Source organism: Bos mutus, chromosome 16, assembly GCF_027580195.1.
Source record: "Bos mutus isolate GX-2022 chromosome 16, NWIPB_WYAK_1.1, whole genome shotgun sequence".
NCBI classification, from domain to species: domain Eukaryota; kingdom Metazoa; phylum Chordata; class Mammalia; order Artiodactyla; family Bovidae; genus Bos; species Bos mutus.
Window position 1 is genome coordinate 29786627 of NC_091632.1, and position 15729 is coordinate 29802355.

A 15729-nucleotide genomic window follows, 5' to 3' on the forward strand; every position below is an offset into this window, starting at 1 on the left:
AACAGGGGTGGGGATCCATAGCCAAAACGTATTCCTTGAGCACCTACTTTATATTGGGTTGGCCAAATCATAGTACCTGGACAAACCCAAATGAACTTTATGGCCAATCCACTGCTTAACACTATGAAGGTGGGTGTGGAGGATACACAGCCTGGGTAAGGCACCATGGTGGACCCCCAGAAGTTACTATCTAGTTAGAAGTTAATATGGACCGCTTATGTTGCCAGTGATGCTCCAAGTCTTAGTTCAAAACCATTCAACCTATGCCTGTAGCAGAAGTTAACATTAATCTTCAAACAGTCCAGAGATGAGAAAGAAAGGTACAAAAAAAAGAGAGAGAGAGAAAGAGAGGGAGAGAGAACCAGCTGGGACCAAGATGGTGAATATGACCTCCAACAGACCCTGAGTCTCACTCTACCCTGAATTTCTATAGTGGCATATTAAAGGACATGCCTACCAGCAGCCTTGACTGGGACATTAGGAGTCAAAAAAATGATAAAAAGAGAGTGGCACCCCACTCCTTTGAAAAAGCACTGTTCCTTCTCAGGTAGACTAATGTACACAGCTCCCCATCATTAACTTCACTCCTCCTTCCTTTGTTTTTACTCTTCAAAATTAAATCTCTTGCTAGGTGGGCCAGAATTTGACCTGTGCACTTAGTTCCTGCTTCTCCATTCTTTGACCACTGAATAAAGCTTGTGCTGTAGGGATCTCAGCTTAAGTTTTGTTATTGGCAGCTAGAACTGCAACCCTCCCCCAGCCAGGCAGAGATCCTCAGCAGGGCCAGGGCCGGAGCAGGGTCTACAAGACTTCATTCAGTAACACCTACACATACACACACATACTAGATCACCTAAGACTCCTGCTGCTGCTGCTGCTAAGTCGCTTCAGTTGTGTCCGACTCTGTGCGACCCCAGAGACGGCAGCCCACCAGGCTCCTCTGTCCATGGGATTCTCCAGACAAGAACACTGGAGTGGGTTGCCATTTCCTCCTCCAATGCATAAAAGTGAAAAGTCAAAGTGAAGTCGCTCAGTCGTGTCTGACTCTTAGCAACCCCATGGACTGCAGCCTACCAGGCTCCTCCGTCCATGGGATTTTCCAGGCAAGAGTACTGGAGTGGGTTGCCATTGCCTTCTCCCCATGGGATTCTGGAGTAGACTAAATAAAGGTGGGGTGCCCTACTTAGGACAAAATGTAAACTATGGTTAAAGGGTGCCTGGACCATGGGGGCCGGGTCAGAAGAGAGGCAGGCCCAGGCGCATCTCCACTCACCCTGGGCGCAGTCGAGGCCGGTGAAGCCCTCCTCGCAGTAACACTCGCCCGTGTCACAGAAGCCGTGGCCGCTGCAGTCGCCGGGGCAGCGCCGCTCGCTGCAGTCCTCCGATATGAAATCCTCATGGCACTGGCAGACGCCACGCACGCATTCGCCGTGCCCGCTGCAGTTCTCAGGGCAGGCGGGGTAGGCGCAGTCGGCGCCCACGTAGGGCGGCTCGCACACGCAGCGGCCATCCACGCAGCGCCCGTGGCCACTGCACGCACCGGGACAGGCGAGCCGCTCGCAGTCGGCGCCCTCCCAGCCATGCTCGCAGTGGCAGCTGCACGTGTCCAGGGAAAAGGTCCCATGGCCACTGCAGTGGCGGCTTAGACCTACCCGAGAGAGAGGGAAACAGTCAGCGGGGCCTGGAGGGCTTGTGAATGGGGAATTTCCATCCCTGGGGACCCTGAGAGCAGACGATTTCAGAATTCTGCAAGACTCCTTCTGTAGAGGAAGGTAGGGTCTGTAAGGGAAGACTAGGAGCCTGCCCTTTCCACCATGGGCCAGACTTGAACCTGCGAAATCTATACTTTATGCCTGAAAAGTCACAGGTACCACCCTAGCCCTTCCCTTTCCATCCCAAGCACTCCTGTGACTTCACTTGGTTCCCCCACCACCAACCCATAAAAGAGGCTAATTATTTAGTACTTTTCTATGAAAGCGCCTTAAATGCTCCAACCTAGGTATCAGTGGGCCAGGTTATACTAAGGGGCAGAGCTCCTGGGGTGGGCAGGAGAGAGTTAGGCTGGGTGGGAGTTTGTCTTGATTGGAGAAGCTGAACCTAGCAAGTCTGAGTCCTTAGGAAATGAGCTGAAGTTGAAGCCTGAAAGAAAGGTGGACCTGCAGAAGCTATAAAACAGCCCGGTCTCATTATGGGGATAACAGATGGGAGAAGGGTTAACCAGGCTCCCTTCTCTAATCCCAGACAGCAAGAGGCAGTTGGAGGGTGGGCCAGTCCTCCTGGTCTGCTCACCAGCCCCAGCTCCTGATTCCCAGAACATCCTCTTTCCTTCGTAAAAACTTTTGACGTTTGGTCAGAAGTTTGAAATTGCTCAGGGACAATTCTATGCTCTTTTATTGCCATTTTATTCGCCCGCAGCGTCCTCCGTGTCTAGTTCTGCGTCTGGCCTATAGGAGGCGCTCTTAATGGTAGCAATTTCTTCCAGCATTAAAATGTATGCCAAAGTATCACTGATTATTATTCTTTGGAAAATAATATGAGCAGTTTATGTTGAAAAAAAAATGTGATGGAAGTGCTCACTATTTGTAAAGTCAAATTGTAGTACTTCATTACTATCGAACAGTTTGCTGAATAATGGGCCAAGAAATCTTCTGTACATCATCTATAGTTCTCAGAACTAGACTAGCTGATAGAACTCTCCTCAACGGACAGTTGAGGAAATGAGGAATTTGCCCAAAGTCACACAGTGAAGAATGGCAGGACTGAGATTTGAACCCAATCCTGTCTAGCTCCAAGCCGTCAGTCTTCTTTCCTCGTCAACCTGTGGCTTTCCCTTATAAAGGGAAATAGAGGTTGGATCCACGGGTAAACAGGCGCCCAGAAGTAGTCTCTTCTGAAAGCACTGACCCAACAGTCCAGACTCACTTTAAGAGTTGCTGGTCTCTCCCTGCTCAGGCTTGAAGATAACCCCTAGAGCTAGTACCAGATAACATCCCCCTTAGAGAAAACCCAGAGTGAGAGGCAGGGTGCTCACGAGCCTGGCAGAACACCTGAGGTGCTCATTCAGAGTTTGTTGAATGGATACCAGGTGGTGCGCTCACCAGCGGCTCCCGGGCAGCAGCGCTGGGCGCTGCACCGCTCCTTCACCTCCGCCATCTCCTCCTCCAGCTTCTTCACCCGGGCCAGGAGGTCCCGCACGCTGCCTGCCAGCTCACAGTCCTTCTGTGGCGTTTGCAAGCGGATGTTGTGCCTGAAGACGATATTCTGTTCCTCGGTCTCCTCTGGGGCCAGGAGCGAGGTTCCATCACCACGAAGGGGCTGGGGGTCAGCCTCCACCTGGACCAAGGTAGACTTGGGCACGTCGATCTTGTAGGTGTGGCTGACGGTAACCTGTTGCTCCTTCTCGCTGCATCCAGAAGACTCGAGAGTGGCTGGGGCCGAGGTCACCAAGAGCACAGAGCCCAGCAGGAGCACCAGGGGGAAGCAGAACCTCCCCTGGAGACCCATCCTTGGGGAGACGGGGAACTGATGCTCCTGGAAGCCTGCATCCAGAAGAACATGCAAAAGAAAGCCAGGGACATCTGCTGATGGAAATTGGCCTTTTTAATGGATTCTCAGGGTCCACGGGAAGCTGAGAAACCAGCAAAAAAAGTTCATCCTTTATCTCCTGACGGCTCGAATTAGATTATTTTTTTGTTCCTCCTTCATACATTGCACATTCCTGCCTCCTGCTTTGCTGACACTGTTCCTACTCCCTGGGAGGCCCTCCTCTTCATTTCTAATTCTGTATTTCACCTGCACTTTAATAATAACAAGAACAACTTCTTGAAGTCAGGGCATACTTTGTGCCAAGCTTTGCTCACCCTAATCTATCCTGACAACACTAACAATTGTAGCTGTATGTGGAACACAAGTTGTGTACCAGGCACTATTCTAAACATTCTACATTTATTATTTCATTCAATCATCACAACAACCCTTCATGGAATATATGGTTATCCCCATTTTAGAGATAGGAAAACTGAGGCACAGCTACCTCAAATGACTTGCCCACAGGCACACATGGCTGAGAGTGGCAGAATGTGAACCTGAGAAATCTGACACCAGAGTCCATTCTGGTATAGAGACATCGTGCTGCCTCATGAAGATGAGGAGGCAGAGGCTCATGGGATAGTGTTGACCTGGGTACCACGGCCAGAAAGGGCAGAACCTGTTCTCAGCCACTCAGGCGAGTGTCCCACTCACCACCTCTGCCCACAAGTGAGCAAAAGAGCAGAATTTCTAATCAAAAATAACTTCTCCACAAAGTCTTCTCTCACACCCCCTCCCTCACCTCAGCTGGAAATTAGCTCTCCTTCTGCAGAACATTCAGAGCAGGGTATGTGTCCCTCTGAGCATCTCTTAGCAGTGATTCTTGTCTTGTAATTACTCTTGGATGCAACCTGTATCCACACAAGCCTAAGCCTTTTAAGGCCAGGACCCAGAGCCAAGTCCTCTCAGGGACCGCCCCCAAGACAGGAGCACAGAGCCCCATGCTGAGGGGTTCAGTCAGCCTCCAACTCCTCTGGTGCTCAGGTGATTAGTAAGTCAGGCCACCTGGACCAGAGCTGGCTGTTAGGTTCCACCTCTGCTGCCCACAGAAGGTGTAGACCTCTGGCACCATCTGTGTGCAGGAGGACCCATCTCTCCTGGGACCCCTGGCCCCCATCTGGGATGGCACATTCTTGATCACTAACAAGCCGAGTCAGGGCAGATGCCAAGGACCTGGTTTGTACCTCACATTGACTCACAGGTGCTCAGTCACCAACCAGTACATCTCTCAGTCAAGCTGTCATCCAGAAACCAGTCTGCAGAGCTGCCTCCTGACAATGGACTCCTGTGACCAACTCAAGACTCACAAGCATTTGTACTAGAGACGGGAGAAGTCAGGAAGCCTAGTCCTTTCCCGGTGGCTACGTCCCAGGCAAACTCAGGGTCTGCCTCTCTGTGGGCGAGGCAGCTCCTATGTACTGAAAGGACAAATGGAGTGGGTCCTAGGTGTCTATCCCTGCAAGTTCAGTTCAGTTCAGTCGCTCAGTCACGTCTGACTCTTTGCGACCCTATGGACTGCAGCACGCCAGACTTCCCTGTCCATCACCAACTGAGTGTTAGCCTCCTCAGTTGTCAAGTGGGAATAACAGTGGCTGCTGGACTGCATTGTATGTGGAAGGCACTTAGCACCATGCCAGGCACATGTGTGCATGCTCGGGCACTTCAGCTGTGTCTGACTCTCCGTGACCCTACTGAGAGAGCCGATTCCTAGGTAGGCTGATAAGAAGTCTGGGGGTCCCCAAGGAGGAGAAAGGGGTCTGGAGTTCTCGAGGAGGAGAAAAGGACAAACTTTTTTTCTTTAAGCGCAGAACTGATGATTCCACAACAAAAGAATTCATCTTGCTCAAGGATATGTTTTTCCTTAAATTCTGTATATGACAATGTATCCTGCTTGAGGACATGTGTCTCCTTCTTGAGAACCTTCTGGCTAATCCTGTCATCTTAAAATGTATATTTTGGGAGTGGATCTAATAAGACCTTTACAACCTTGAGACATTCTTTTGATTTATTGTAATAACCAGTTAAAAAGTATATAGCTCACTTGCTAAGACTAGCAAGTGGGGCAGTCTCCATCCCCCTTCTGATGTCTATGTCAGAAGCTTTCTCTGTCCCTTGTTATACTTTAATAAAACTCTACTACACAAAAGGTCTTGCGTGATCAAGCCCGGTCCCTGGTCCCGAAGCTAAATCTTCTTCAGAGATCATGAATCCGACATCATTCACCATAAGCTATCACTATGGACTATAGTCCACCAGGCTCCCCTGTCCATAGGGTTTCCCAGGCAAGAATACTGGAGTGGGTTGTCATTCCCTCCTCCAGGGGATCTTCTAGACCTAGAGACGGAACCCACATCTCCTCGGTAGCAAGGGGATTCTTTACCCCCATGAGACACCTGAAAGCCCTGCCAAGCACATAGTAAGGCCTCAGTAATTATTTTGAGGTTTTATTTTTAATCAGCTACTCAGTATGGCTTCCTTTTTTCTCTTATCTCTTTTATTGGGAAGGGTGATATTGAAAAGAATATACAACATAAATTGAATAGTTGGAGAAGGGGACAACAGAGGATGAGATGGCTGGATGGCATCACTGACTCAATGGATGTGAGTCTGAATGAACTCCGGGAGTTGGTGATGGACAGGGAGGCCTGGCGTGCTGCGATTCAGGGGGTCGCAAAGAGTCAGACACGACTGAGTGACTGAACTGAACTGAACTGAACTGAATGAACTGTTATGGGCTTCCCAGTGGCTCAGTGGTAAAGAATCCACCTGCCAATGCAGGAGACACAGGTTTGATCCCTGGGTTGGGAAGATCTCCTGGAGGAGGAAATGGCAACCCACTCCAGTATTCTTGCCTGGAGAATACTATGGACAGAGGAGCCTGACAGGCTACAGTCCTTGTGGTTGCAAAGAGTCAGACATGAGTTAGCGACTGAACACACACACAATGAACTGTTTTAAAGGCAACAGTCGTGGAACCACCATCCAAATTAAGAACTAGAATACCGTGGACCTGGAAGATATTATGCTTAGTGAAATGTCAAACAGAGAAAAATAAATACTCTATGTCTTCACTAATATGTGGAATCTTAAAAATAAATGAATAAATAAAAGAGAAACAGACTCACAGATAGAGAAAATTAGTGGTTATCAAAGAGGAATGAGGTGGGAGAGAGGCAAATGAAGTGAAGTGGATTAAGAGGTACATACTACTAGGTATAAAATAAATGTTACAAGGATATAATGTACAGCAGAGGAAATATAGTCACTATTTTATAACTTCATATGAGGTGTAACTGATGAAATATAAAATTACTACACTGTACACCTGAAACTACTGTAATATTGTTGTCGATTAAAAATTTTTTAAAAAGAACTAGAATACTGCTAATGAAAGTGTTAGTCACTCAATTGTCTCCAACTCTTTATAACCCCATGGACTGTAGCCTGCCAGGCTCCTCTGTCCATGGGATTCTCCAGGCAAGAATACTGGAGTGGGTTGCCATTTCCTTCTCCAGGGGATCTTCCTGATCCAGGGATCGAACCCAGGTCTCCCACATTGCAGGCAGATTCTTTACTGTCTGAGCCACCAGGGAAGCCCTGAGCCACTAGGGAAGCTGCTAGAATCCTAGAAACCCCCATGTGTCCTCATCTGATACTGCCTCTCCTCCACATCAATAGTTGAAATCAGAGGAACACGATCAAAAGAATTGACCTGGGCAGACTACTTCTGGGCAGAAAAAAAGGAAATTCCCTAGTCATTAAGCCAAATTCTAATACTGTATAAAATCTTTAATTCTTAATAGTCACCATTTATTTCGTATCAGAAAGTGGAGGAAATAAATGCTGAAGGACCCTGGCAGAATTGTTATTTAAAAAATAAGAACATTACAACAGTAAATGTTATTTGTCAAGTTGCTGCTACGTGCAAGGCATTGACCAGATGCATTAATCCTCATGTAAGATTGGTGTTATTCTCCTTACCCTGAGTGAAGAACCAGGTGTTGAAAGTAAGCTCACTTACCAGGAGCTGCTCAACCAGTAGGCAAACAGACAGGATTCTCATTTAGGTGTATCTGATTGCAAGCCTGTGCTTGTTCTTCATTGATGCGACATTCTGATACAAATAACGGATGAGTTCAGTATATATCATTTCTATGCAATCCCCTCCTTTGAACAAATGTCCTATATGTTGTACCCAAAGATTGTGCCACCATTGTGAACTAACCAGAACAGCCCCAAAGGAAAGCTCTTCTTCATGTTACCCCTTTGCCACACTCACTCCATCTTGGCTCTTTCTATTAATATTATCCAAAGCATGTATTATTGATAATAGTAATAGCACACCTCTTCTGATCACTTATTACATTCCAGGAACTGGACCCAACAGCTTGCAGAGGTAATGGAATGGTCAGTAAGACATTTCTTGTCATCAGCTTATTTAGACAGTTGGTTAATAAGTCCCCAAACATTTTAGAGAACGCTGTACAACTGGAGAGTTTCTGGGGGTGGGGAATTTGGGGTGAATAAGAGATGAATACAGTACCTGCCCCTTGCCTGGAGGAATTCAGAGATGGGAGTTTTCTTGGAACGGGCTGCATAGCAGACATTAGAGGGAAGCCACAGTGGGAGGGCTTGCACCCCAGAGTTTGGGGAGACAAGGTATGTAAGTCCTTCCACAGGTGAAGTTCATGCCACAAAAATGACGCATCTGGGGCCAGAGTTGAGATGCACCCGCCACAGCTCACTCCAGGGGGCGAACTACCAGAGGAGGTGCTCAGAGGGTAGAATGGGGATGGTCTGAAGAAAAGAGGGGGCAGGTGGAACCAGCTCTGGGAGCAGCTGCCTTAACAAGGCGTCTGATAACCAGAGGGAACTATAACAGCCCTTGCTTAGCGAAATGCCTTTTCCCTTCTCTTCTGACCCCCGACCCTGCCTCAGTGAGCAATGTGCTAGTTGGAGTGGGGGAGATGGAAGAAGGAAAGCAACTTACCAGGCCAAATGTGACCCCCTCGCTCCCACCCGCTCACTCATCTTTGGATTCCAACATCACCCTAAACTGAGTGAAAAGAAAAGCTGCAGCTTGGGTGGGAGACCGAGACTCTGATATGGGAGTGGACCTGCCTTTCACAAAAGGGGTTCTCTTCCAAACCCCAAAATGACCAACAGAGCTCTGGAATCTGCTGGAGACCTTTGTCAGAAGATGGAGAAGGTGAGGAGCACCAGTAGAGTGATTTGGAAGGTAGGTGTAGGATAAAAATGACCGTATTTCATCGTTACTGTCTTCCAAAGTTCAGCTGAGTGATAAATCAGTCACACACACATTCTCTGCTTACTTCCCTAGGATGGAAACTGAGGCTCAGAGCCAACAAGCAATGTGCCCCCTGATTGTGCAAGGAAACTGCAAGATCGTAGACTGAAACCCAGGAGCACAGTGTCCACTAACTGAGCCATTAACTTCTGGGCGCTCTGCCATCACCAGTTACCACACAGATGGATCTGAAAAAGCACTTTCTAGGTAGAGGCTGCACACCAGTTTCCACTGTCAAATCTCCGCTTCCCAGGCAAAAATAGAGCTAAAAAGGCAGGCTTCGGACCTCTCTGCCCACTGCTGTTATCCAACTACCCCCCTACCCCCAGCCCATGGCTTGCTATTCTCCAAAATATAAATGGAGTACAGATGGTTTTCTGAAGAAGTTCTGAACAAACGCAAAAAAATCCATGGACTCTTGTCATAAACCTCAGCAGGACTGGGCATAGCCCACCCAGTCTCTCCATGTTTGTCTTTGAAGCCTGGAATAGGGGAAATCCCAGAAGCCCTTGTAGGAGTGTTCACTGTCACCCATCCCTCCAAGTTGTAGCAAGATGTCCTTGCTAATTACAGCCTCTTGGATGCCACACGTTGAGGTCAGATTTTCCTGCTGCTGCTGCTGCTAAGTCACTTCAGTTGTGTCTGACTCTGTGTGGCCCCATGGACTGCAGCCCACCAGGCCCCTCCATCCATGGGATTTTCCAGGCAAGAGTACTGGAGTGGGTTGCCATTGCCGTTTCAGCAGATTTTCCTAGGCAGGGGTATTTCTCGAAAGATGATGAGAATGGCGGAGTCCTCAACCTAGCTCTTCTGTCAAGGGTAATGGGCGGGAGGAGATGCCTTCTGGCTCTCTCTCCGACACGTGGCAGGGGGCTCAGGGGAAGAAGGGGATGACTTCACCCACTCTTTTATGAACGGTGACCACAGACAGAGCTCTGTGAGGACAGGGAGGAGACAGCGAGGGCAGTACACGTCACCCGGAAAAATGCAGGGCAAGATTCTGAATGGGGATGATTATCCTATGGGGAACAGTTTTCCGTGGAGAGAAGAGTAACTGCTGTAGGAATATATCGGCAAAGGCTGTAGGAGCGCCGGGAAAACGCACGCAGGAAACCAGGCGTCCTCGAGGATTAGTTTCATTGACTGACGTGCATGCGGTGCATGCTAAGTCACTTCAGTCATGTCTTTGTAAATCTATGGACTGTCGCCCACCAGGCTCCTCTGTCCATGGGGATTCTCCAGGCAAGAATACTGGAGTGGCTCCAGGGGAAATCTGTCCCAACCCAAGGATCGAACCCGAATCTCTTGCATCTCCTGCATTGGCAGGAGGTTTGTTACCACTAGTGCCAGCTGGGAAGCCCCTCATTGACTGAACCTTTATTTAATTCTGACTTCAGGAGGGGCGGTGGGTGATGGGGAGAAATAGGAGCCGTGTGCATTAAAACTCAGGACAAATGCTGCCTCCTATTGCTGTTCTGAGAAAGGTTCTTTGAGGTGTATCCTGCTGACGATGAACTGGATGGATGTTCCCCCTAGTTCAGCCCTGAGGCTGAACTGATGTCACTGGGCTCTACATTTATGTTTTATTTCATTCTCTTTTGGCAGCCACATCTACCCCTGTGGCTTTCATTTCCAACTAAACACTGAGAGCTCCCCGATCTATATGTGAATTCCTACCTGAGACATCCCTGTAAGCTCAGGGATGACAGTGGCCGTGACTGTTGAATTTCTCCATATTCACAGCCTTAAACCACAGTCCTGGCCAAAGTAATATTTTGTGTAAATAAGAATAGCCACTGGGTTTCTGCTGGTGTGTTTTTGCTTGTGTGTTTATTAGATGATGGGTACTGTGTCACATGCTTAATAATGAGACAGGATTCTCATTTAATCCTCAAAATCCTGGTAGTCAATTGATGTCATTCTTTGTTACAGGTGCTCAGAGAGGTTAAGTAAGTTGCCTAAGGTCACACAGCTAATAAGAAGCAAGTGTATTAGTCGCTCAGTCGTGTCTGACTCTTTAGCGACACCGTGGACTGAAGTCCACCAGGCTCCTCTGTCCATGGGATTTCCCAGGCAAGAAGCCTGGAGTGGGTTGCCATTTCCTTCTCCAGGGGATCTTCCCAACCCAGAAATTGAACCCAGGTCTCCTGCATTGTAGGTGGATTCTTTACCATCTGAGCTAAGGAATATATCCCAAGCTGGGATCAAGACCAGGTCTGTCCACTCCCCATATCCTTGTTCTTCATTTCTCTGCTATAATTATTGCATCAAATGGAAAAAATCCAATAAGATTACTACATGTGAAAAAGAGACCAAATGTCCGCCTTCCTGAAATGTTTCAGAGAGGGATTCTCCAAAATAAAGGAAGCCCAGGGCATACCGAGTGCTCAGTTAAACACAAACTTTTTCTGAGCAGTACCAAAGATAAACCCCTGGAAAGAGAAATTATTGTTTGTCCCATAAAGAGGTTAAATTCTGGTCAGTTATCTTGAGAGGCTGGAAAGCTCTCTTCCTAGGAGACACAAAGCACACCAAGACGTCTGTCTGTAGGGGTAATTATCAACCAAGTCTTTGGCCAGAGGAGAAGGATGGACTGTAATCCCAGATAGTCCTCTCCAATCCTAGGGCTGGTGGTCTTTATGTCACTTCATTTTCTCCAAAGAAGGGCAGGAATAAAATATACTACTTAGATCAAAGAGAGTAGTGGCCAATTTCTTAGCTACCATTACAGATCTATTTAAATTTAGGGCTTTCTCTGGTTCCCTTATTACCTCATCTTGCCCTTACAGTTAACCACAGCAAATAAGAGCACTGCTTTGGGTTTTAGAAAAGCTGTATTATCTTGGATTTCAGGGTGGAATCACTTCAAAAGATATTCTGTCCCCAAATGAAAGGGTGAACATCACTGAGCTAGGAAGGAAAGTGAAGGAGGTGGGTAGCTAGGGATGTCGCGATGTCACAAAAGTTCCCTGGAAAATTTACTCCTCTCCCAAACTCCCTCTGGCATATTCACCAGTGATCTGTTAACTCAGGGTCTTTTAACTCTAAAGACCCTGAGTGACTCGAGGGTCTTTTAAGTCAAACATTCAGTCTAGGAGAACAAGTTCTCATGCAACTGAGTACTTGCCGTGGCTCAACTCACCCTGGCCTGGAAACCTTATGTAAGGAGTTTCACCTTTGTATCTTTTTCTCCTGCAGGTTGCAAACACCTATGATACACAAGGCCTTCCCTGGTGGCTCAGTCGTAAAGAATTCTCCTGCCAAAGCAGGAGACGTGGGTTCACTTCCTGGGTCAGGAAGATCCCCTAGAGAAGAAAATGACAAGACACTTCAGTATTCTTGCCTGGGAAATGCCATGGACAGAGGAGCCTGGTGGACTGAGATCCATGGGGTTGCAAAAGAGTCAGACATGACTTAGCAACTAAACAACAACAAATGATGCCCAAGGTCATACTGTTTCCATCTGGGTCACTCTTTAGACAAACCAAGTGTATATGAGCACTTTCATTTCTAGTCTTTGTGACGTTGAACTCTGCACAGCCATTCTCCATAGGACATGAGTCAGCAAGTTGTGAGTGAGGATGAAAAATTGATTTTATGTGATAAGGCTTAATACGGTCACATTTCAGACCTCAGTTCCCTCAACTCAACCACTCTGCTAGTTCAGTGGAATACACCCAGTGAGTGGCCAAGAAATCCTTGTGAAGACCTCACACTGCCATGCAATACCCCTTCTCACAAAGAACTCTATCAAGTCTGCCTATGTGCCATAGGCTGGAAAAGATAAAGGATGGCATTCCTGACCCAGCCTCAGCACTCAATCACTTTTTCTTAGATTGCTCGTGTGATTGTTTTGTTCTATCAACTGAATCTCTCTTTAACATTTTTTTTTTTTACTTGATTGCATCAGGTCTTAGGGCACTCAAGATATTCATTACATCATAAATCTTTCACTGCGGTGCATAGGCTCAGGAGTTGTGGCACACAGACTTAGTTGCCCCAAGGCATGTGGAATCTTAGTTCCCTAACCAGGGATTGAAGCTAGGTCTTACGCGTTACAAGGCAGATTCTTAAACTCTGGACCACCAGGGAAGTCTCTATCAACTGAATCTTAATCCACCCTGCAAAGACTCACATGGGTGATGAGAAAGTGGCTACCATTTTCTAAGCACTTATTATGTGCCAGCCTCTATACTAAGAATGTTTAGAAGCTCCAACAAAGATATTTGTTTATCCCCCAGGAAGGTCACACACACACAAAAAGACCTTCATTTTGCTTTCAAGGGAACGCACAGGCTCATGCATGAGGAGAAGACAAAATGGGCACAAGGGCAAAAATTCAGAGACCTCGAACCACATCAAACCAAACACCCAGGCTCCAGAATGACTAAATATTACCTTATACAAAATTAACCTTATTCCCTATGGCCCTGAGGGCGTCTGATGAGAAACTATACTTGCAGCTGAATGATAAGGAAGAGAGACACGTCATGAAAAAGTTGCAATTCCTTTCTTTAGTTTAGCATGTGGTTTTCCACATATTGAAATAACTTGAAAGCTCCAGCCTTCTATCGAAGAGGAGAGGCCTTTCCTTGTTAATTTCCAAGGATTTGCACTGCTCCACCCACACTCACTGGATCTCTCTTTGAGACCAACAGCACATATTCAGATGGTGGCTGGTTGTCATTAACAGTGAGTCTACTGTGCTGAAACCCAGAAAAGCCCCTGAAATCTCAGATCTGAGATCTCAGCTTCATCGGCTCGCATTCTGGTGACTCCAGATACTGCTACAGAACTTCAACCATGATCTCATGTCTGTATCCAGACCTTATAGGAGCCAAGGCTCTGGAATGAGCACTGGGTGGACAAGAGTTTCCACTGGGTCTGGGCACGATTTCCTCTGGCATCTTCTTGGGAACAGACCTCAGTCTACCCTTCATTTCAAACCACAGACGAGGACTGGGATGGAAACCAGAAGCCACAAGATGATTTCAAGTCATGCTGTCCTATTTTCTCTCTTCCAGGAGTCAACTACAGCCCACAAACTTGGGGACATAGCAGGATTCAGAATTGCATGAAAGAATGTCAGGTGGTTTTTTCCCTCCTCCCTGGGAAAATAATACTGATGCTAGTACTCTTTATTCCTTCCTAAGTTCCTTCTCCCAACACTCTCGCCTTGATTCTGAGTCTCCAACAAATGTCCAAATGCCAAAAAACACTGAGTTTTTTCCATGTAGTCTCTGTGCTCAGCCAGCCACCAATCTATAGTCTTGGCTGAGCAGGTGTCACCCGATACCTTAGTAATACTTCAGCTTCTCCAAGAACCAGTGGACTTTGGGCACTGTGGTTAACCTATGTCCAGATTTGGGCAGTTTCTCATTTTTATGTTAGGACTTGTTCTTTTCTTAATGCTTATATAGGCAACTCAGTTTTGTGCTTTTAAATGTTTGTTCTCACTCATTCTTTCTCTCTCCTTCTCCTAGCTCTCTCCCAAACATAAAAATAGATAAATAGATACGTAAATGAAAACATCTCCCAAAACTAACCCACAACATTATTCCTTGAACAGTTTCAAAATGTTTCCTTTGTGGCATTATGGGTAATAGCATTAAGATTTTGAGAAAAGACATTGTCCTCTTACAATAAGAATCAAAACTGATCAAATTAAATATTTGAATAAACTTCAAAGCTCTTCAGGTTCATTCACAAACATCATCTTTATTGGAATATACAAAATCCAGAAAAGAAAAAAGTTATAATAGTTTCCTGATCACAACTAAAATGAAAGCTCCATTTTAGAATTTTTAAAAGTGAAATATAGCAGATAAATTACAAAAACAGAGAAGTCTTTGACATTGTAAAGCCAACAAAAAAATAGAGATGAGAACCTGCTAGACTTAAAAGAAACATTAATATAAAAATCTATTATTCCATGTGGAAATTTCCCTACAATACAGACTGTATCTGGCCAGGTAAGAAGATTGTGCTTAGCTCAGTTGGGGAATCAAGTATACCATTGGTTAGGAACATGTTACTCAGGTCCTGGGAAATATTATTAGGAAATAGTATTTCCTAATTGGAAATAAATATCACCTCATGGAGTTGACAGGAGACCAATTACTCTGCCTGGATATTCAGGATTGGGAAGTGAAGCCCATGAATTCATTCGCACCTGGCCACCATCCTCCCCCTACAGGTAGGATCTTCAGAGACTGGTGCTCTTACCTTGGATGCTGTGGGGTACCACTTCCAATACTTCTGCTACCTGGAAGCCGGGCCTCTGGGGCTGCAGACCTTGGTGCTTGTCTATCCCTCGCTCTCTAATTCCCTCAGCTGTCCTCTCTGGGTTTAAATCCCATCCAGGCCAGGGGAGGAGCCAAGAGGGACTCTTGGGTGTTCCCTTCTCTTCCCAGCAAAAACTCAGTTAAGAGATAATGAACAAGTCTTTCTTATTCTAACCAGGAAAGGAAAAAATATATACAAAATTTCCCCTCTTTGTTTTTACTTCAGTTACACAGCAGCTAAAAATACTGGAGGCTGTTTCCATTTAAGTAGGTCCAGAATAAGGTTATTAAAAGAGTTTGCATGTCTCCTGGCCAAGAGCGGGGTCTCAGGGTTTGAAAGTGCATTCAGCGAGTCTCTCTTTTTTTGCTGTTTCAGGCACTCTGGGATTTATTGCCTACCATTTTTAAAATAGGAGAAGACCTCAAGCATAGAAAGAAACAAGTGGAGACCTCAGGGACAGAACCTCTGTGACTCCCTCCCCCTCTCCCTCCATCGACTCACAGCTGGGAGTGGTGGGTTTCTGAGGACACCTGAGAGCAATAGCAGAC

General features: G+C 46.6%; 1 protein-coding gene across 2 annotated transcripts in view; it reads right to left on the reverse strand.

The window, feature by feature from the left end:
- The window catches only part of TNN (tenascin N), a 73169-nt gene extending 57960 nt beyond the window's left edge, over positions 1–15209 (reverse strand). Inside the window, exons 1-4 of one of the 2 annotated variants that reach the window (XM_070384893.1) lie at positions 15122–15209; positions 7610–7702; positions 3099–3539; positions 1274–1648 (exon numbers count right to left, since the gene is read on the reverse strand). In XM_070384893.1, coding sequence (XP_070240994.1) covers positions 1274–1648; positions 3099–3504 — 781 coding nt within the window. In that variant the 5' untranslated portion in view covers positions 3505–3539; positions 7610–7702; positions 15122–15209. The remainder of the gene's footprint in view (positions 1–1273; positions 1649–3098; positions 3540–7609; positions 7703–15121) is intronic. The other variant, XM_070384892.1, reaches the window with a different exon arrangement.
- Positions 15210–15729: the final 520 nt, after the last annotated feature.